The 20,749-nt window shown below is 50.6% G+C and overlaps 1 protein-coding gene across 1 annotated transcript; it reads left to right on the forward strand.

Moving 5' to 3' along the window:
• Window positions 1-59: 59 nt before the first annotated feature.
• LOC131903837 (NADH-cytochrome b5 reductase-like) lies at window positions 60-19,114 on the forward strand. The gene is made up of 7 exons (XM_059254626.1): window positions 60-114; window positions 1,839-2,106; window positions 4,536-4,684; window positions 7,739-7,826; window positions 11,362-11,466; window positions 14,568-14,771; window positions 17,932-19,114. The coding sequence occupies exons 2-7, from the start codon at window positions 1,909-1,911 to the stop codon at window positions 18,133-18,135; spliced, it is 948 nt and encodes a 315-aa protein (XP_059110609.1). The 5' UTR covers window positions 60-114; window positions 1,839-1,908; the 3' UTR covers window positions 18,136-19,114.
• Window positions 19,115-20,749: the final 1,635 nt, after the last annotated feature.

Raw genomic sequence — 20,749 nt, forward strand, 5'->3', positions numbered from 1 at the left:
AAAATTTCTTGTTTTGTCCCCGCCCCTCAGGCAGTGCCTATCCTTATAGGTGGAACCTGCAAAGCCCTCTCTGCTCTGGGTTTCTGAGGTCCCTCACAGGGAGGGGACTTGCAGGTGGGTAGAGTGGTGGTGTTCCCCGCGTAGGGACCACAGGAGTCCCGGGACCTCCAACCTCTACTCGGGACGTCCTTGACCACTATATAGACATTTAGAGGTTGAAAGGTCCGGGTCCCCCTCACTGTAAAGTTAGGAGTTGAAATGGCTTAGCGGGCCGGGCGTCCAGGGAGTGGGCTCTGGAAGTGTCCTCCCCACCACCCCTCTCTCTGCCGCCCACGCTTTGCTTGGCTGCGGCTTCCAGAGCCTGCGAGTGGTACGCTCCCCGCGGGGCAGCTCGGCCCCGGCTGCTCGCCCTGCAGCTCGGCCCAGCGCCTTCCGGGAAGGGGCCGCTCCTTCGCTCAGCACCTGCTTGGGGCTCGCCCCGCTGTGGGGTTGGGGGAGGGTATTGTGCTAAGTAAACACCGGGTGAACGTATAGAACTTAGGTTTGGGGGTTGGGGGAGAGGAGAGAGAGAGAACTACAGTGAACAGTGACACCACCACACACACACACACACACACACACACACACACACACACACACACACACACGCTTCCTATCCACTTCTTTAGGTCTTTTTCTCTCATTTAACCTCTGTCAAAGTTGCTATTTTTTTTTTGTTGTTTTATGACTGTCCTATGAGCACAGAGAAGTGCTGTGTCTCTGGCCGCTAGAGCAGTTAGTTGCCTGACAACAGTGTATATTTAACAAATGAATGCAGAGCTGGACAGTAGTGGTGCCTTTAATGCCAGCACTCGGGGAGGCAGAGGCAGAGGCAGAGGCGGGTGGATTTCTGTGAGTTCGAGGCCAGCCTGGTCTACAGAGTGAGTTCCAGGACAGCCAGGACTGTTATATAGCGAAACCTGGTCTCAGAAAACCAAACAAATGAATGCATACTAGCACAGATAAAGTGCTTGGTAATGACAAGAAGGACACTCAGGAAGGGCCTCTGAGGGAGGATGATGACCTTTCAGCCAAGGCCTGAAGAGTAGGGAGAGGCATCCAGGCCGAGGCTGCAACAGGAATTGTGCCTCCCAGATGGGAAAGAACCATGTCTTAGAAATTGTGATTGATGTGACCAGCTTCTCTACCAATTTCCAAAATAGCTGAGACACTAGGATTATTCAAACCCTGTGAAGGCAAGTATAAGGCAGAGGACAATATGACTAACCCTCACGTGTCTCATTTTAATACCGCCCCCCACAGAAACCCAAAGAGTAATTGGCATAAAGAGGCCTCATTCACACACAGCATGCTGTCAAGATGGGTTGACTGAATGGGTGTCACACCATGTTGAGTATTCACAAGGACAGGGACTGTGTCCTGTTCACCTCTGTTGCATTCCAGCACCTAATCCTGTGCCTGGCTCCCAGACCATCGAGTGACCACTCACCAGTCAGTAGGGGCTTTCCATGTGCCCAGTTGTTGGGCAGGAGAATACAGAAAGAGAGTAAGACACCAACCTTGTTCTCTCTGGTGTCCCAGCCTCAGAACCATACTGAAGCCATAGAGCTTCTTGTACAGTAGAAAAAGGTTTTCTGAAGCCAAATCCCCTTCTCTGCTAAGATTTATTTCACACACACACACACAGACACACACACACACAAATTGTTAGTAGTATGTCCCGTCTGACAGCAGATCCCTGGTGGAAACATCGCTGTCCCTATAGCCTGGCAGGCCTTGAGGAGCATGTGTGGGACAGAGGAGGACAGATGATAACCCACACGTTTTCCTTCTCCCAGGCTGACAGCGAAGGAGAGCCTGGCCTGTTCCGGTTGTCCCTTTGTCCGTGTTGCCCCAGCCCCACTGACAATGGGTGAGAGGGAGGACAAGGATGCTGAAGTTTGGCTGAACCTTAAGCCCGTGGAGCCCTTGCCCTCCCAGTGCTGCGGGAGTGGATGCTCACCCTGTGTGTTTGACCTCTATTACCGAGACCTGGAAAGATGGGAAGCAGCCCGAGCCAGAAATGACAGGAGCCTACTGAGTGGGAAGCGGTCACCTGAGACCCAGGTGAGGAGTCCAGAGTCTCAGTATCTGTCTGCCCAGTGCACTGCTGTGGGAAGCCTTCCTTGACTGGACCGTGGAGAGAAAGAAGTAGATAGTAAAAGTAGATAATGGAAGCAGATAGATCGGGGGAGCAAGGTCCAGACCTGAAGTCAACCTATTAGTAGCTCTGTGGGTTTAATCGAGGCCCCTTAGCCTCTTGAAGCCTTAGTTTCCCCTCTGCAAAATGGACTCAGGTGTTTGTAATGTTTAGCACAGAACCTAATAATTATTTTACTCAACAGATATCCATTGAATACCTGTTTGTCTTAGTTAGAGTTTACTGTTGCTTTAGAGACGCCATGACTGCGGCCACTCTTAGAAAGAAAACATTTAATTGGGATGGCTTGCTTACAGTTTCAGAGGTTCAGTCCATCATGATCATGAAGGGAAGCATGGCAGTGTACAGGCAGATGTGGTGCTGGAGCTGGAGTGCTACATCTTACAGGCAACAGGAAGTCAACTGGCAGTCACACTGAGGGAAGCCCTGAGCAAGAGACCTCAAAGCCCACCCACACAGTGACACACTTCCTCCAACAAGGCCTCACCTCCTCATAGTGCCACTCCCTTGGGGGACCATTTTTTTTTAAACCACCACACTCATATGCCAGGTCCTATGAGCTATTGAGGATTTGTTGTAAGCAAGACACAGTCCCTGCCTTCAAAAGCGCAAACTAACATGTGGTATTATACAGACTAGGTAAATAAGGGGTGCTATTGTTACTCAGTTTTCCCTGGAGTTTACTGATTTCCTTTCTCAACTCAAAAAGAACTTCATACATTTCATGAATAGTTACATGTTTAGTATATAGTGGCTGTACTCACCTGTGATAAGAGAAAATCGAGTGATATTGCAAAACAGCATATTTCAACCCAATAGCTTTGTCTTTTAAATTGTGATGAAGAAATGATAATAGATTACATTTCCATAGCAATTTACATTTTATGAAATACATATACAAAGCTCAGTGTGGTGGCACAGTCTTTTAATCCTAGCACTTGGAAGCTAGAGGCAGGAGAATCAGGGATTCGAAGCCAACCTTGGTCATGTAGTGAGTCAGGTCAGTTTGAGCTACATGAGATCCTGTCTCAAAACATACACACACACACACACACACACACACACACAAACAAAACAAAAAACAACCACCTATGTTATGCTAGTTTATCTTACCTCTATAACCTTTTAATGCTACCAGATGAGTGGCCTCTTTTTACATAATAGGAGACCGAGGCCCAGAAATAGCAGCTAGCCTGATCAATCCCAGTGTCCTGAATCCAGCTCAGTGTTCTTTAGCCACAGGCAGCTGTGACAGGGTTCTCAGCAACTGTGACTGATGAAGCCTAGTTCATCCTGGCTCAAGGGGGCTGAGGTGGAGAGTGGGACATAAGCCTGTCAATGCTGAGACGCTGGTTACTGAGATCCAAGTTTAGTGCTGCACCCAAACCTTTCTCAGGTAAGCCAAGCATGAACATCATACAAAGGAGAGAACCAGGTGCAGTGGCACACGCCTTTAATTGCAGCACTTAGGCAGAGGCAGGAGGATCTCTGTGCGTTCCAGATCCACCTGGTCTGCATAGCAAGTTTAGGACAGTTACATATTATGAACACAGGTTAACTGAAGGGCTGAACCTTTTCCCTTTTCCTACCTCCTGGGAGTCAGAGACAACCTGACTACCCACATGTATTATGGGCTACTCATCAACTACATGATGGGGGAACCTCCCTTTTCTCTCCGAAGCCTGTAAGAGGGAAACCCCTCTTAGCCTCATGGGCCTGAATTTTCTTTGGAACCCAGCCATATTCTTTATCTCTGGTGTCAACAACTCTTCTGTCCTCAAAGGACAACTCACCTCTGGGTTCCTCCTGAAATCCAAGACCTGAGACCTTTCATAAGCTACTGCCATCAGGCCTCAGTTTCCCCAAATGTGATACAAGGATGTTGGCTTGGATCATCTCTAAGGCTCCATTGGTTTTTTAGCTCTCCAGATCTGGAACTTAACAGGTCTGAAGGATGAGCAGGTGTTTAGTACAACGGGGTAAGTGTTTTGTGTAGAGGATACAACCTGAACTTAAATAAGACCTTGAGGTGGGCAGTGACAGGTGGCCTTGGGAGGAGGAATGGAAATCTGCCATCTGTTCTGTGGCAGATAAATGAAGCTTGTGGTTGTCCACTGCTCCCTTGAGTGTAGGCTAAGGAGCCTGTGCTTGGTCCTGGGGTTGTGGAGAGCCACAGAAAGCTTAAAAGCAGGGTAAACCCCATGTGCTGTGCATAAAGGGGAAGCAAGGTAGGGCCAACTCTGTCACATCAAGAGATGGCCCCCACCGGTGAAAGTGGCGAGGATGTGTGTCCCTTAGGCCTGAGCTCTAGAAGTCAAGTCTTTTCCTGTTGCAGGGCTGCTCCACCAAGCTGAGTCCAGAGACCTTCCTGGCCTTCCACATCAGTGCCGTGGAGAAACTCACCAAAGACACCTATCGTGTCCGGTTTACACTCCCTGGGAACAGTCAGCTCGGCCTGCATCCTGGGCAGCACCTCATCCTACGGTAGGTACACTCAGACAGTGAGAGGACCATCGCCTGCTCCCTGCTTTGCCACTGACCAGATGAGTAGCCTGGGGCAGCTTGCTTGGCCTTTCTTAAGCCCTTGTTTGCCATCTTCAGGATAGACACAGGAGTGTGTGACTACTCAGGGTCCTTGACATGGAACTCAGTAAGGTGTTTTTGTGATGGATAATAACAGCAGCACTTTAATATCTATTACTAGCCAAGGCACAGCTCTTACTAGCCAAGGCACAGTTCTGTCTACTCACATTCATGAACTCATTTAACCTTTCACAAATCCTGGCTGGTAGGTGCCATTATCATCCCCAGAGGACACCGAAGTCAGAGAGGTTCAGGAACTTGCTCAGGGTCACACAGGAAGTGTTGGATCAGGATTTGAAAGCAAGAAGTCTGTCTTTGGAGCTAGTGTAATTAGTATTGGATGATAGAAAGGACACAAGAGCGTAAAGAACTTGAACATATGAGTGGTAGAGGCAGGAGAATTAAGAGTTTAAGGTCAGCCTCAACTACATCTCAAGTTTGAGCCTCTCCTGGGCTATATGATATCTTGTCTCAAAAACAGTAATAATAAAAGAAAACACAAGCAAGCAAACAAAAAAGTTTCCCAGGATCACACAACTACCAAGTAGTGGAAGCCAGATTCCAGCCCAGACAGCCTGGCTGCTGAGCTACATTAGTGTCCTCTCCTCTGAGAGTCCTGCTCTGAGCTTCCTTCTGAACTGCTGTGGGTCTCCAACCTGACCCATCCCCACCATGCCAGGGAGACATGTCTTTCAGACAGCCAGTTGTGGGTATGTGTGGCTCAGCAGAAAGAAAGATCAGTACTGCAAACACGGGTCTGGAAGATGTCATCACACACCGAGACAGTATGCAGGAGCATGTGCATATGTGGGAAGAACAAAGGGCATAGATCTGAACCCCGAGAATGCTGGAGCTTTTGGGGTTGGCAAGAAGAGAAGGAGCCAGCAAACAAACAAACAAAACAAAAAACCAAACAACACATGGTCAAAAGACATGGGAAGGAACGAGAAAGAGAGCTTCCTGCTGGCCAGACTGGCCACCTAACTCACACCGGCCCCTGGTATGGAGAAGAGTTGGCAGGAGAAGCCGCAGGGTAGGTTACAATGCTATGCAACTCTCCATCCATGAATTGGAGTGGCCAGGACACCCAACTTCTAGGCTGACTCCCCTCCATTCTCTCTACCCCCCAGAGACATTCCTAATATGTCTGACCATGTCACTCATTAAGACACGTTCTGGTGCTCCTCATTGCTTCCATAATGACACTCTACTCCATGGCTACCCAACCTCCTTTCCTGCCAGGTCCTCCCTTCCTGTCAGGCCCTCCCTTCCCTACTGCACATGTGCTGTAACTACCAGTTGCTGACTTGCCTGCCTCTGTCCAGCCTGGCCTGTTCCCTCTGCCTGGCCCCACCTGTCACCGGCCTGCTCATGCCTCAGTACCTGACTCCAGCAGACTCCCGAGTTCACAGAGGACAGTGCTCACAGTGCTCTCAGACACATCAGGCTTTACCTGCTGGAGGTGGTGTCCTGTGCTTCACATCTGAGCCATGATCTGTTCCACTCTTGGTTTCTGGGTATATCTCAAAACGTGTCTTACATTCTGTCTAGCCCCTGCACTTGATGCACTTGGACAGGGCCTTGCAATCTTTGTAGACACCAGGGCAGAATGTTGTGCATACAGTTAGGCTAGAGTGTTTGGATGTTCCTGGGAAGTAAGTTGTCAGGATTTCTGTTACTGTTTGGTTTTGGGTTTTGTTTTTTATTTTGGCTTGTTTTTTCAAGGTCATTATGTATGCCAGGCCAGCCTCAAACTCATGCTTTTTCTACCTCAGCTGCCCAAGTGCTGGGACTATAGGGTGCACCGCCACACTCGGCTACCTGGGTACTTTGAGGAGCAGGACCGAACTTGGAGTTGGAGCCGCAGTCAATGCCAGCTGTGCATGTGGCTTTCCTTCTCTTACTTAGCATTGCATTCGGCATTTTTTGTTGATTTGGTTGGTTTTGCTTTTGTTTTCCAAGACAAGATTTCTCGTTGTAGCCCTGGCTGTCCTGGATCTCACTCTGTAGTCCAGGCTGAACTTGAATTCACAGAGATCCACCTGCTTCTGCCTCCTGAGTGCTGGGATTAAAGGCATGCACCACCACACCTGGCTCTGGATTTTTTTTTAAGACTTGTTTATTTTTATTTTATGTGTATGCATGTGTGCTTGAGTGAATGCCTGTGCATCATGTGTGCAGTGTCCATGGAGGTCAGATGAAGGTATCAGATCCCCTGAAACTAGAGTTACTGGCAGTTGTAAGCCGCCCTATAGAGGTCCTGAGATCCAAACAGGTCCTCTGCAAGAGCAGGGAGTGCTCTTAACCTCTGAGCCATTTCTCCAGCCCTAAGTTGTTATTTTAAATACAACTGTGCATATAATATGCCTGGTACTCAACAGACATTCATACCTCATAACTATTATCACAACTCATGATTGCTCTCCAGACCCCATTGTTGGTAACATTGTAAAGACAAGTCATACATTGACAGGGCTTTGGCTTCAAGCGCCTTTGAAGACTCTTCCAGTTCTGATACTTGCTGGCCTATGGTCATGTTTCATAAATCTTAGCAGTTGTTTTTAATCTGTGTTGTTTTGTAGTGAAGAAGTCAGGAAACCGCAGGAATGTCCCACAAACTGCTCACACCATCAGTGCACTTTTTTTAAAATCAGTGTTCTTTTTGACATACTGTTCTGTGTGACTCCAGTGAAGCACACAACCAGAACCTAAATGGCTACCCCATTTTCAGGAGATGCTGCTGAGGGATTAAGTGACCTGCCCAGGTCTCACAAGTAGCATGGGTAGTGGTGAGCTCAGTGCCCTTCCATCTGCTGTTCCTTACCTGTCCCTGGGTGAGGACCTCTGGGAGTGACTGGATCCCACCTTTGTGTCCCTTGGCTTGGCCGAGGAAGTGCCTGGTAAGAGTCTGTTAAACGACTGACTGCCTACTGTCTGTGTGCTTCTCCTTCCCAGAGGTATAGTGAATGGCTTGGAAATTCAGAGAGCCTATACCCCCATCAGCCCCGTCACTGCGGAAGGCTACTTTGATGTTTTAATCAAGGTGAGTTGATTCTTGGTGAGGATTCTGTAAGGTGCTATGGACTTGGACCTCCCCCTCTAGCTTGATTGGGGTGGAGGGGTTCCGGTCTATTAGTTGGCATGAGAATAGGTTGACTTGAAGGGGCAATAGCTTAGGAGGCCTCTTCCCTCTCCTTTTCTAAGGAGAGTGCTGCTGGCCGTTCCAGAGGGCGTGTTATTGGGAGATTTTAGGAAAGCTGTGTCTGATCACCTTTCACCAGTCGATGGAAAGAGAATACTGAGCTGAGATGCAGCAGGAGCAAGTCCCTGCACCCGTGTGTGCTGGCACAGTGGTCCAGCATGACCTGGAGGGACCAAGCCCAGGACAGAGTGATCTATCAGCTCAAGACAATACAGCATGATCTAGTCATGACAGAGGAGGCCTGGCCCAAGTCAGGGCAACTGGCATACAGGGGACTCGGCCCCAGCTTCCTGGTAGATACTCTGTGTTTGAGAAACAAGAGAAATAAGGGAAGAAAGCTCTGAGAGCTGAGAGCAGCATCGCAGAAGTTGCATGAATTGGGAAAGGCATTCATCCAGGCACAGAAGGGGGCGGGATGCCAGAAGAGAAAACTGGCCCCGAAGACCCTTCAGACAGAACTAACCTGACATCCTGTCTCTGGGAGGTAGGCCTTGAAGGAGGAGTGTGAATTGGTGGTGTCAGGGAATGGCGCTCTAGGCTGACAGCGCCTATAGCCAGACAGGGAAGGGTGACAGGAAACAGGTCTTCTGGGGACTGTATTCAGCCCAAGTGGTGGAAGAGGATGCCTGTGGGGCAGCTGGGCTAGTGGAAGAATTGTCAGAGATGAGTGAAATGGATTGGATACAAAATGCCCTGGAGACCCAAGATCTTAGCAATAAATTACAGTCATGGAGGCCTAGCGTGAAGAAACTAAGTAGATTGCTTTTCATGGACCCACTGACCCTCTGACATTTGGCTTGCAGCAAGTCCAGCTTTGTGCGCTCCAACCTGTTGTAGCTCTGCCAGGCATGTCCATCCTGGCAACACCATGTGCCATCTACAAAGTTCATGCTCCAGAACAATTGAATCAACAAACAAACCCCAAAACAAAAACACTAATGATGTTTTAAAATAAGTTTTCGGGGGCTGGAGAGATGGCTCAGAGGTTAAGAGCACTGATTGCTCTTCCAGAGGTCCTGAGTTCAATTCCCAGCACCCACATGGTGGCTCACAACCATCTGTAATGAGATCTGGCACCCTCTTCTGTATACATAATAAATAAATAAATCTTTAAAAAAAAAAAAATAAATAAGTTTTCGATCTAGTGTCAGGCCCCGTTCATAACTGTCCTTAGCTTCTTGTGACCACAGGCCACAGGTCTGCCATGCCTGCAAGTGAGAGCATTTCCCTCATGGAATAGGGAGCATCAATATTGAAGGACAGCTTTCATAGCTAAGCCTCCTTACACGGTTGTGTCATTGTCCTGGTTCACTGGTCAGCAGGCTGAGGACCAAGGTGGAAAGGGAGGAAGGAGCGCTGTGGGTAAGCAAGCCCCTGACTCTGAGGCCTCCGGCCACCTTGGGCTCCTGCTTCCCTGCCTGTCTGCAGAGCCCGAATGTTTATTCCTTCCCACATAAGCCTGGACGAGCTCCCTTCTGCACGCTACTGTTTGTCTGGGAGATTCCACAAATCCTCTCCAAATGGCCTGCTTCCCTGCGCTGCTTGTCTAGGGTGCTTCTGCTGAGAGGATAAGCCTGGAGACAGCCCTCCAGAGCAGCTGGATCCCTCCCAGCTGCAAGGCTGATTTTCTCCTTCGGAGAGGTATCTCATTATCCCTAAGTCACTGGCTGGGAAGAGCTGGAAATGTCTTTGCAAATTGGGAAGGCTGTGGGAATTTGTGGGTTGACTTTCCCTCAAGGAAATGAAGGAAGGCTTCTTTTACAGGCTCCTGCTGGGCACTGATTACACTGCTTGTAACTCTGTTCACATTTTCTCATTTCGACTCATGACCTCAGAAGACCGTATTATCCTCACTTTAGTGATGAAGAAACTGAAGCTGGGTTAGTCTCTGTTGAACGGTTACTCCAAGCCAGGCTCACCTTCTCCGGTGTTGTCCTGTCCTGGGGCATCTAGGGCCGTAGCTGGGATTCTGTTTGCTTGCTTGTTTCTTTATGTGTTTGGGTGTTTGGTCTGTGTGTATATCTAAGTGTCTGGTTCCCTGGAACTGGAGTTACAGCCAGTTGTGAGCCACCACGTGGGTGCTGGAAACCCAGGTCCTCTGGAAGAGTAGCCAGTGCTCTGAACTGCCGAACCATCTCTGTAGCCCCCATAGCTGGGATAATTACTTTCCCCAAATTGGGCCCAGAAGCCAAAGTGTGCTCCTACACAGCTTTCAATAAAGCCCCTCCCTCCCGGGCCCCTCCCAGGTGAGCAGGGACTTCCTGTGCCAGCTAGTTCACAGCAGTGCCTCATGCAGATGGTGTCAGGGTGGCTGTGGATGCTCAAAGGCAGGTCTGACCACCAAATCTGGTCTCTCCTTCCAGCCTGGGGTCATCCCGGCCACCCTTGCAGTTTGGTCCCTCACTGTTGCCCTGACCCTACCCCTGCGTGCTCATCTGTTCATGAGAAGGCCTGGGCTCTATGCTGTTGACCATTCTGCTGCAAATGCCCAGGAATCCAGTTTGCCCCAGCTCAAGCATCTCTACCTCCAAGAAGGCCAGCTTTATCTCACTCCATGGGCTCAGCAGGGCTCCTCTTTGTGGAGTGTGAGGCAGTATCTACCTTGTTTATGTCTGAGATGTCTATATACATCCTTCCCATACTTTGAGCCCTTTCAGAGGAGGCCTGACTGGATAAGGAATATTTATTGCTATGTTCATGGTTCAGGCACTGGGTGTCTTCATGGTGTTTCAGGTCTAACTGTGTACCCTCTACCCCAGCATGGTGCTCAGAACAGAGCAGACAGGCAGTGTAGACAGCTCCCTCACATAGTAGTCATCCCACCAGGAGGTGGTATAGAATGAGCCAGAGACAGTGTACAAATGTACTTGGCTTTAGCCTGCCCAGGATTACAGAATTATGAGTTTATTGCTGACATTTCAGAAGTGGCAGGGTTTTCAGTAAAAATATGAATCTCCTGCATTTCTTGGAAGACTCCTAAGATCTGGCAACATCTGCCCCACAAACTCGACTAGCACCTGCAAAATAGCTTCCCTGTAAGAAGGACCACCCCTTGGCAGACTGCTATCTTTCTGACACTGAGTGTTAGTTGCCTTTAGTAACTACCCAGTTCTTTGTTGGGCTGCGTCCCCTGCATGGTCTCCTCCGGCATTTGGGTGTGAGACCTTGAAGTTGGTAGGTCCACTGGAGTCTCATCTCAGCCTTACCATCCACCTTGTGTGGATGGATGGCAGCGCCAGCAGGTAGGGTGCAGAGGAAGACAACCTGAGCACCTCAGGAGACACTGAGCGTTTGGAAGGCACTCCAGGTGCTGGCTGGGGAGGTTTGTGCAGAGAAGGTGCCCAGTCCATTGACTGTTCCCTGTGTTTGCTTCAAGTGCTATCAGACCGGGCTGATGTCCCGGTATGTGGAGTCCTGGAGAACAGGAGACACAGCTTTCTGGAGAGGGCCTTTCGGAAGCTTCTTATATGAACCAAACAAGGTCAGTCCTTCAGTCCTGAGGAGCTTCGCCAGGTCTGTCTCCTGGGAGTTCCCTGTTCCAGGCTGTAGAAGCACACGGCGCTGTTCTTCCACTGCATAAACCCAATGCCCAGAGCGGTGTTGGGCTTAGACAAGGGAGGAGATAGACAGGCCCTAAGAAACGAAACTGCCCACTTGACTCTGAAACTGTTGATGGCTGCCTGTGCCTCAGGAAATCAGGCTTGAGTACTTGGGGTTCAGGACCCCAATGCCCTCTGACTCTCATCTACTGCTTCGGGAAGTTTCATCAGCTTCTCAGGAAGCTGAATACAGCCCACACTCACTGCTGAGAGCCGAGTACTTCTAGATTGGAAGTCTCTTGTCCTCATCTCCACGGCAGGCTTGGATCTCTGTCCAGCTTTCCCAGAAAGAACTGGTCATTTCTCTTTAGCTGTCTCATGCCTGGGAAGAATTCCAGTAGTATGTATCAAGAGTCTTGAGACTCCTTTGACCCAGTAATTCCATTTCTGGAAGTCTATTACAAAGAGAGAAAAAAAAAATCAAACTGCTTCTTTCGCATGCGTTAGTGGCGTTCTTATTTATAATAACAAAAGGCAGAGGCGACCGAGTATTCAACAAGGGAAACAGTTAAGTACACTGAGTTACAGAAACTTGATAGAACATTCTAGATTTTGAAGTTATGTTTTTAATGATGCTCTACGCTTATGTTATAAAAGCAAGTAGCAAGTACTAGGCACAAAACAATATACACCCAGTAGGGAAACTAACTTAAGATGCACAGAAAAAAATGCATATGGAAAATGTATGAAATGTTAGCAGGCTGGGGTGGGGGAATTATGAGCAATTTTCATTTGCTTCATTATACTTTCCAAATTATCTGGAATGAGCACCTATTACCTTTATAATTAGGAAAACAAAGGAAAACCAAAACAAATGGGAAGTAATGAATCATGCTTGCCTTGCCATTCTTTTTGTTTAATTTAAAAATAGCTTTTATTGTATTTTCCTTATTATAAATGCAAAACATGTTCTCTAATCCAAAAAAAAAAAAAAATCGTCAGAGACAGACAGAAACAAGAGTACACCTGCAAGCCACCTCCCCGGGATGCCAGCCTCGTGTCCTCACTTCCAAACCTTCTCCCCCACACGGTGTATGTACGGACATGTACACTCACATGTGTATATGAGCATCACGATACCAGCTCTGTCAGCACTGGGATGTAGCTCAGTGTAGCTCGCTTGCCTAGCACTTGTAGGGCCCGGGCTCCACCCCCACAATCACAGGAAACACATACCCCCATGCATACTTCCAAACCTATGTGTGGTTCATCCTCTGTGCAGGCTCTGCCCTAACACTTGCCACGTGGTGGCTCACTCAGCCCTCATGGCAGCCTGCAGGTGATTCGCCCCCCATTTTACACGTGAAGGTGCATATGTTATCACTCTCCAGCACTGTTCTGGTATTATCCACAGTCATCCCTGCATTCTGTGTCCCCCAGACCCTGAGAGCCGGGTGTGGATGTTGTCTCTTTTCCTAGCTTGGAGCAAACGGCCCTCAGACCACCTTTCCCATGAGGGAGCCCCCAGGGCCTGTGGCCTGCATCCTGGGCACGTCAGAGCCTTTTGTTTCTCACCCAGGTCCAGCAGCAAAGGGGCAGGGGCAGTGCCCATGTTCATATTGGCCACCAAAGCTTTGCCAGGGTCGGCTACGCTCCCTGAGAGGGCTCGGGTACCTAGTCCCTTGCCAGGGCTGCTCTATAGCTGTCTCGTTAAATCAGCCATACAATGTCTGTCTGTGCCTTCATGCCACAGGCAGATACTAGCGTCCGTCCAGGAGATAGGCAGTATTTACCAGTGTTGTGTGAGGGAGGCACAAGGCACTGGGGGGGCGGAAAGGAAGAGCCCCCACCCCAGCGCTGCTCAGGGAAGGCTTCCCAGAACACAACCTGAATGAGGATGAGAGAAAAGGAGGGTGAGGTGGGTCAAAGACCCGGAGGCTGGAGGCACCATGGTTGCAGGACGAGGTGACCCAGCCCAGGGGGAGAGCTGAAATGATTAAACCTCAACTCCATACTGGGCCTCTATGTTACCTCATGGTGGTTCTGAGAGAGGAGCTATTTTGGGAAAATTCTCTAATTTTTGTTTTCCACCAGTGAAGAAATTGAGGCTCAGATTAGGAAAATAGCTTGCCTGATCACATGGTTGGGATTTATACACACAAGTCTAATCTCTAGAATGAAAAAGGTAGATAATTTCCTGTGTGGGTCAGGCACTGACCTTTAAGAAACTGACTTTGAGAACCTGGCGGTGGTGACACACGCCTTTAATCCCAGCACTCAGGAGGCAGAGGCAGGCGGAGCTCTTGAGTTTAAGGCCAGCCTGGTCTACTGAGTGAGTTCCAGGAACAGCCCGGCCTACAAAGAGAAAATATGCCTTGAAAAAAAAAAACAAAAACAAACAAACAAAAAGAAGAAAGAAAGAAAGAAAGAAAGAAAGAAAGAAAGAAAGAAAGAGAAAAAGAAGGAAACTGACTTTGAAAAGGCCTGCCCTTTTTTAAAGAAACCTAGAAAACAGGACATGGGCTCACCGAGGAGGTTGATGGTACTAGGTCTCTTGGGCAGGAACTTACCTTACAGTGCCATGCTAGGTACATGTATACATCACTTCATTTGATTCAGAGAAGAGAGACTTGGGGTTCTAGACTGGGATCCTAAGACCTCTGTAGAGCTCCCCAGGGTCAGAGGAGGCAGTCCAGAGAGCAGGCTGTGATGGAGTTGGGAGGGGAAGGCTTTGGTAAGAGAGGAAGTGGCTTTGGGAGGTAGTGAGTTCCTTGCTAGCACAAACATGTAAGCAGTGTCCGCGAGGGGAGTGTTCAAGGCAGCCACGCCCTTTCAGGTTGAGCTACAATGTAGGAGCCTCAGAATCCCATAACCTGTGTTTTTCGGGCCTTGCCTGCTGCTCACAAACCCAGTGACTTCCTGCACCGGGGTAGATGGGTGGGACCCTTGAGAAAGGCATTGCTGCCCAGCTTAGCCAAGGAAAGACCCGTAGATGGGTAGTGGGTGAGACCCCACCATCCACTGTTCCGTCCACTCTCTCTAGTACGGTGAACTCCTCATGCTGGCAGCTGGCACAGGCCTGGCCCCTATGGTGCCCATCCTGCAGAGCATCACAGACAATGCAGATGATGAGACCTTTGTCACCTTGGTTGGCTGCTTCAAGACCTTCGAGAACATCTACCTGAAGACCTTCCTCCAGGAACAGGCCAGGTTCTGGAACGTGCGAACCTTCTTTGTCCTCAGTCAGGTGAGCCCAGGGTGAGGACTTCCTCCCCTAGAAGCTGCATTTCCTTTGTGCTCTCCTGAGGACTGGCTGCAGTCTCTGTGCCCTGTGCTATATTATTAGTCCCAGGTGCTCTGTGTGGAAAGTAGGCATTACCAAGTCCGTCACAGAGGAGGAAGAATGCTTACAGAGGTGCTGGGAAAGGGGCATGCTGCAAACTGGGGGAGCCGGGACTGGGCCCCATGCTTCACACTCCTGAGCTCCAGTTTACAGCTGTCGTCCTCAGCTGTGTCCCACCCACCTCCTGGGATCACTTGTGTGGGCTGGGACCTGAATGTGGAGTAAAGGCAGCAGCAGCCCTGTTCAGGTGTTTGGGGCTAAGAATGTGGCCTCACATACTCCCCATGATGCTTAGCATGAGGCCAGGCCCAGAGTAGGAGCTCCATCAAGACCGACTGGCAGTGCCTTCAGTGAGGTCTCTGCCACCTCCATCTGTTCCTCCACACAGCAGCAGAACAGCCACTGTCAGACTTGGCGAGCTGCAGGTACTCTAGCCAGAAGGCACCTGTGTCCTGCGTCCTGTGTCCCCATCCCCCCACTCCTGCCACAGCATGCCTTATCTCAGGCCAGGCCTTCCATTACCATTGTCTCCTGCTTTCTTAAGGGTCTGGGCTTGCTCCTTCCTGTCCTCCCTAGGATGGGGTTCCACGCCGCCTGCCTCCCATTTCCTTTTGCTTGAAGGTCAGCCATATAGTCCTGTACTGCAGTTTCCTTTTTGAGACATTTCTGGAAAATCTCTGGCAGTTTATATGATCCTCAACCTTACGGCTGGGGCTAGGAAACTGGATTGCTCTCCCTGCAGAGCTTTGCAGAGCTGGGCTCTTCAGACCTGTCCACAGGTGGGAAGCTCTCTGACATGCACTTGGGAGGGTCTGTTTGGGGAACATTAACAGCAGCAGGAAGTGCCCAAGGCAGGGCATGAAGCAGGAGGCTGGTGTGCAGTTGATTGGATGAGGGAAGGCTGCAGACCCACAGCACAGCAGCCCCACAAAAGCGCGGGCCAGGAAGGGGAACAGGACACGGGCACCTGGCAAGCTCACCTGGCTGCTGGCTAGCCCTCTTTTCCTCTGTCCTCAACCAAATGAGATTCTGGGGACACAAATGAAGGTCAGATACTTCGTGTCCTTGAGGCACCCACCTGTCCACAGTTGCTGTGTCTTAATTGTCTTCTGTTGCTGATAAGGACCCTGACCAAGCAGCTTGGGAAACAGGGTTTATTTCAGCCTTCAGCTGTAGTCCATCTGGAATGGAAGTCATGGCTGAAGCCTGAACCCCAAGACAGGAACCAAAGCAGAGACCTTGAAGGAATGCTTCTTCCTGGCTTGTTCAGTTTACTTTCTTCTGTACCCCAGGGCCCTGCTCAGGGATGGCACCACCCATAGTGAGCTGGACCCTTTCACATCAATCGTCAACTAAGAAAATGAGCTGGTGTGATGGCACACACCTTAATCCCAGCCCTTGAGAAACTGAAGCAGGCAGATCTCTATGAGTTTGAAGCCAGCCTACTAGTCTACATAGTGAGTTCTAGGCCAGCCAAGACCTAGAACATAGTGTCAAGGCCTAGGCATAGGGAGACCCTGTCTCATTTAAAAAAAAAAAAAAAGAAAGAAAGAAAAAAGACAGGATGAGAGGATGTGCGCCACAGGTTTGCTGTGGCCAGTCTGATCTCGAGGCGTTTACTCACCTGAGGGTCCTTCTTCTCAGATGACTCCAGCTTTAGTGAGGTGACAAAAACTGACCAGGATACTGCTCTTCTGTACAAGTCTCTGTACCATTCAGAGCACATCGGTCCCCACCACAGTCTCCTGAGGCTTGTACTGCCATCCTGTCTCCTTTACAGATGTAGAACCGAAGTAACAGGGTAGCAGTAACCGAGAGCTGGGTGCCAGCCCAGCTGGTCCTGCCCAGAGGCCATTCTCTTCGTGTCCACCGGTAGCACACCTCCATGCTGATAAGCTGTCCGTCATTGCTGGCCAGCAGGGAGGGCAAGTGAGGTCAGGATTGTTGCGGGAAAGAGGTAGCACTTTAGCTTGGGCAGGAGTAAGGGGTGATTATGGTAGCTCTGCTCACCCACCTGCACCCACCTGCCACTCGGGCTGCTTCTTTCCCTGCCTGAGCCTGGCGACAGCAACTTCAGGTCTCCCCGCCTCCTGCTGCCTCCTGCCAGCTTGCCCTTCATTCTGCACTGCCTTCCTCCCAGCCCTTCACTGGCTCCCACTGTTCTCAGGACTTCCCAAGCCCACTGGCCTATTGACCTTGGGAGCTCCATCTCCTGGCCTGCTGTGAGGCCTTCCCTAATGCTGTGTCCTGGTGTCACTATCAAGCTTGCAGGTACAGTGGTCCTGAGCTTGTAGGTACTGTGGTCCTGAGCTTTTCTGGCAGCTAGCCTTTGTTCCTGCTGCCCCCCACCAGATGCGCTGTTTCCCCTTCCTTTCCCGATGCCTGCTCACCCTTCCTGGATCTGCCGAGGTGGAAGTCCATCCTGCAGGCTCAGAGCCCCAAGTGCTGCTAGTGTTTCACAGCCCTGCTTCTGCCGTCACAGCACCGACCTGTCTATCATTGTTTAAGGGGCTCTGCCACAGCTGAGGAGTAACTAGACTCAGTGATTCTTGGGGTGCACAACTGGGGAGAAGCAGGAAGCGGGAAGGAGAGATGAAGCTGGTGAGATCTGTCGACTCTGCCCTCAAGGTTCTACCAGGTAGGGAGAGTGTTTTGGGGAGCACGGGAAGACTCAGATCATCAGAGAGAGTGCCCCTTGACCGCACTAGAGGACATGGAAGTCATCCAGACTCCTTGGGGTGAGGCTACAAGGTCTGAAAGCATGTGGGACACTAGAAGCCCCTGCTCCTCGGCCTCCACGGGGCTGTGATGTTACTCTTGCTGGCAGGGCCATGGCTTTCCACAGCCCGGGCCTTCATCTCATAGCTCAGAGGTTAGTAACTCAGCATGGCAGTTGTTAGGACCCTCTCTCCAGGGCCCTCTCCATCCTGGCTCCCTAGCCCCAGGAACTAGGAGCTTCTTTTGGTGAAGGGTTTTCTACCATTTCCCACAATGGAGGAAGAGAGCTGGCTGGATGAACACTGAGAACCCCAGAAGTCACAATTGCTCTTTCTTGTCTTCCCAGGAGGTCTCCCCAGAGCAGCTTCCCTGGAGCTACCGTGAGAAGACCCACTTTGGGCGCCTGGGCCAGGAGCTGGTTGATGAGCTAGTAGCCTGCTGCCGGAGAAAGCCCTTCACATTAGTCTGTGGCTCACCTGCGTTCACTGAGGACATGGCTAGGTGTTTGCTGTCTGCTGGCCTGACTGAGGACTCCTACTTCCTCTTCTAGGCCTGGCCATGGACCTTGTACAGGGGCACGGGAAGGAGCCCAGGCTAGAATCAGAAGACATGGAGTCCAGGCCAGTCCTGCTGCTGCCTTGCCCAGAGACCTTGGACAAATGTCATTGCCCTTGAAACTTGTACTCCTGTCTGCTTCACAAGGTTTGTCCTTCCCTCCTAGCATCCTGGTGTGTGGAGGGAGGCCAAACAGATGGGGTCCTGCCGAGCTCAGGATGGTGGGCATCGGGTGGGATAAGGGGTGAGGAGCCTCTCTTGTCCTTCCAGAGGGTCCAGAATCAGTGCTAAGAGAATGACTTTGAGAAAAGCTCAGAGCTCTTTGGAGGACCTTAACTTTTGTACCTTCCGTGGGTTGAACCTGACTTGCTGAAGGCCTTGGTCAATGACCTGACCATGTTCTCAGAACAAGACACTGGATCATCTCTGTATCAGTGCCAAGTCTTTCCTGCCGTGACCAGCTTCATGCTCAGAATCTCTTTCCTGGCTCAGGAAGCCAGCCCAGAGTCCTTTCCCCACAAAAGAAGAGGAACAGAGGCAAATGCCCCTCCCTCCTGCAGGCAGCCACATAGCCCATGCCTTCAGCTCGGTGCCCTGGCGACAGTTGCTATGGAGATCTAAAGATAGAGCAGGAGACAGGAGACCTGGGTCCCTCTCCCAGCTCTGCCCACTGAGTGGCTGCTGATCCAGGTCCACCCAGACCCCACCCCCACCTCCTCCATCCTGCATGGGGCATGCCCTCTCCAGGGAACTTGCTGCCTGCCCCTGGGCATCACGTTGACTTAATGAATTCGGCTTCCCACAGCCTGGGCCCCGGTTTGCCGCGCCAGCACAGGCTAGATGCAGGCAGTCCCAGACTTCTAAAGCTCGGCAGTGGAATGTTAGAAGTGGAGAGCGAGGAGCCTTCAGGATTAGTCATTTATAACCGGAGAGTTGCAGCTGAGCAGACGCTCTGATGCCAGAAAAACTGTCCAGCAGATTCACGGTACAAACAGGGAAACCAAGGCCCTATGATGACTCACCCAAGGTGAATGGCAGGGACAGGCCTTCAAGTCTGCCATCTCACACCCTGCTCTCGGGGTTGTACACCATGCTTTTCCAACCTGGCTTCATGGGGCACTGGGGAACCCTGCCTGGATGGCAGCAGTAAAGAGGGGCTGGAGGGTCACCCAGGTCCCCTCAGTCACAGCAGGTCTGTGTAGTGCGGCCTAGTGGAGTCCTACCCAGAAAATCACAACAAATAAATCCCTGTACTGGGCTGTGTTCACTATACAGTCATGGTGAGCAGCTGCGTGGAGGAAAGTTTTCACGTTGAACATCGGGGGCATGGGACCTCTGCCGTGGTATACAAGGTATTAGGTGTGACTTCTCAGAACCCTGTCATGAGCACATTAAAGTTCCATGAACGTAAGTCAAGACACTTCATGTTGTTTGGCCCGGGTCCTCAACCCGCTCTGGGACGTTTCTCCCTGGGTCTCAGGCCTAGCACAGTGTGACCCGAGTGAAAGGCCCTGACCGAGAGCCAGAGCTCCCAAGCACGGTCCATTCTCCCTTCCCACCTTGCCTACAGCTTGGGACAAGACACATGTCCTTTCTCAGGGCCTCCGAGAGCTTCACCACCATGCCTTGCTAAATCCTGCTGGTTGTCCTCATGGATGCTCCTGGGGGCCAAGGGGCCTGACTATCCCAGGAAATAGCAGCGAAGGTACCAGGCGCAGTCTTTCCGCTCTGAAAGGGGTGAGTCTTGTAGAAAGGGGGTCCACAGTGCTACAAGAGTGGTGAGCAGAGTTCGAACCTGTCCTGTAGGAAGGGCAGGGACGCTCCCCTGCCCAAGGCTAGAAGCCTCAAAAGCAATGCTCCTGCTCATTCCTGGAGGGCAGGGGTGGGGGGTAGGGGCTCTACTTAAGGTGAGGAGTCTAGGGCAGCTCCCACGTGCCTCTCTGTGTTACTGTCTTAGATATTTGATGCCTAGACATTAGGCCACCCAGAGGCAACCGACATCCTTGTCCTAGGGTGGGTGGCCTTCTTCACCTCGCCCTGTGTAGAATTTGGGCAGCCTAGCTACTGGTAGAATGTTTGCTTAATGATCATGGAACATTGGTGTGGGCACAGATGTGCCCACAACGCCAAGATGCCAAAAGTTCTCCTGTCATCCGGGTACTGAGAGCTCACGGCTAGTGTTTGCTGTGCCTGGGGTGTTCCTCGCCCTCGACGTGGCAGGCTCTTAGCTCCCCCATTCTTACTCTTTTCTTCATGAACTCAAATCCAAAATGACTTGTCAAATGCCATGGTGGTGTACTCTTTTTCTTTCTTTTTATCCACTTTTAAAAATCAATCAGACCTACATTCACGTCTCATTCTGTGACCCACAGCAAGTAACTTAGTCCTCCTGAAGCTTAGTTCGCTCATCTATAAAATGGGAATATAACCGTTCCTCAGATTATCTCTTATCCTAGTGAGGATGAGGGAAACGGTTTATACAGGCTGACATGGGTGCCCGGGCCGCTATTGGTAAGTTTTTTACCACTGAGACAGATACCTGAGCAAAACAGAGGAAAGCGTTGAGGTTTCAGTCCGTGTGTGCTTGGGGTCTAGGCTAGGCACAGCAT

This window comes from Peromyscus eremicus, chromosome 2 (assembly GCF_949786415.1).
Source record: "Peromyscus eremicus chromosome 2, PerEre_H2_v1, whole genome shotgun sequence".
NCBI lineage: Eukaryota > Metazoa > Chordata > Mammalia > Rodentia > Cricetidae > Peromyscus > Peromyscus eremicus.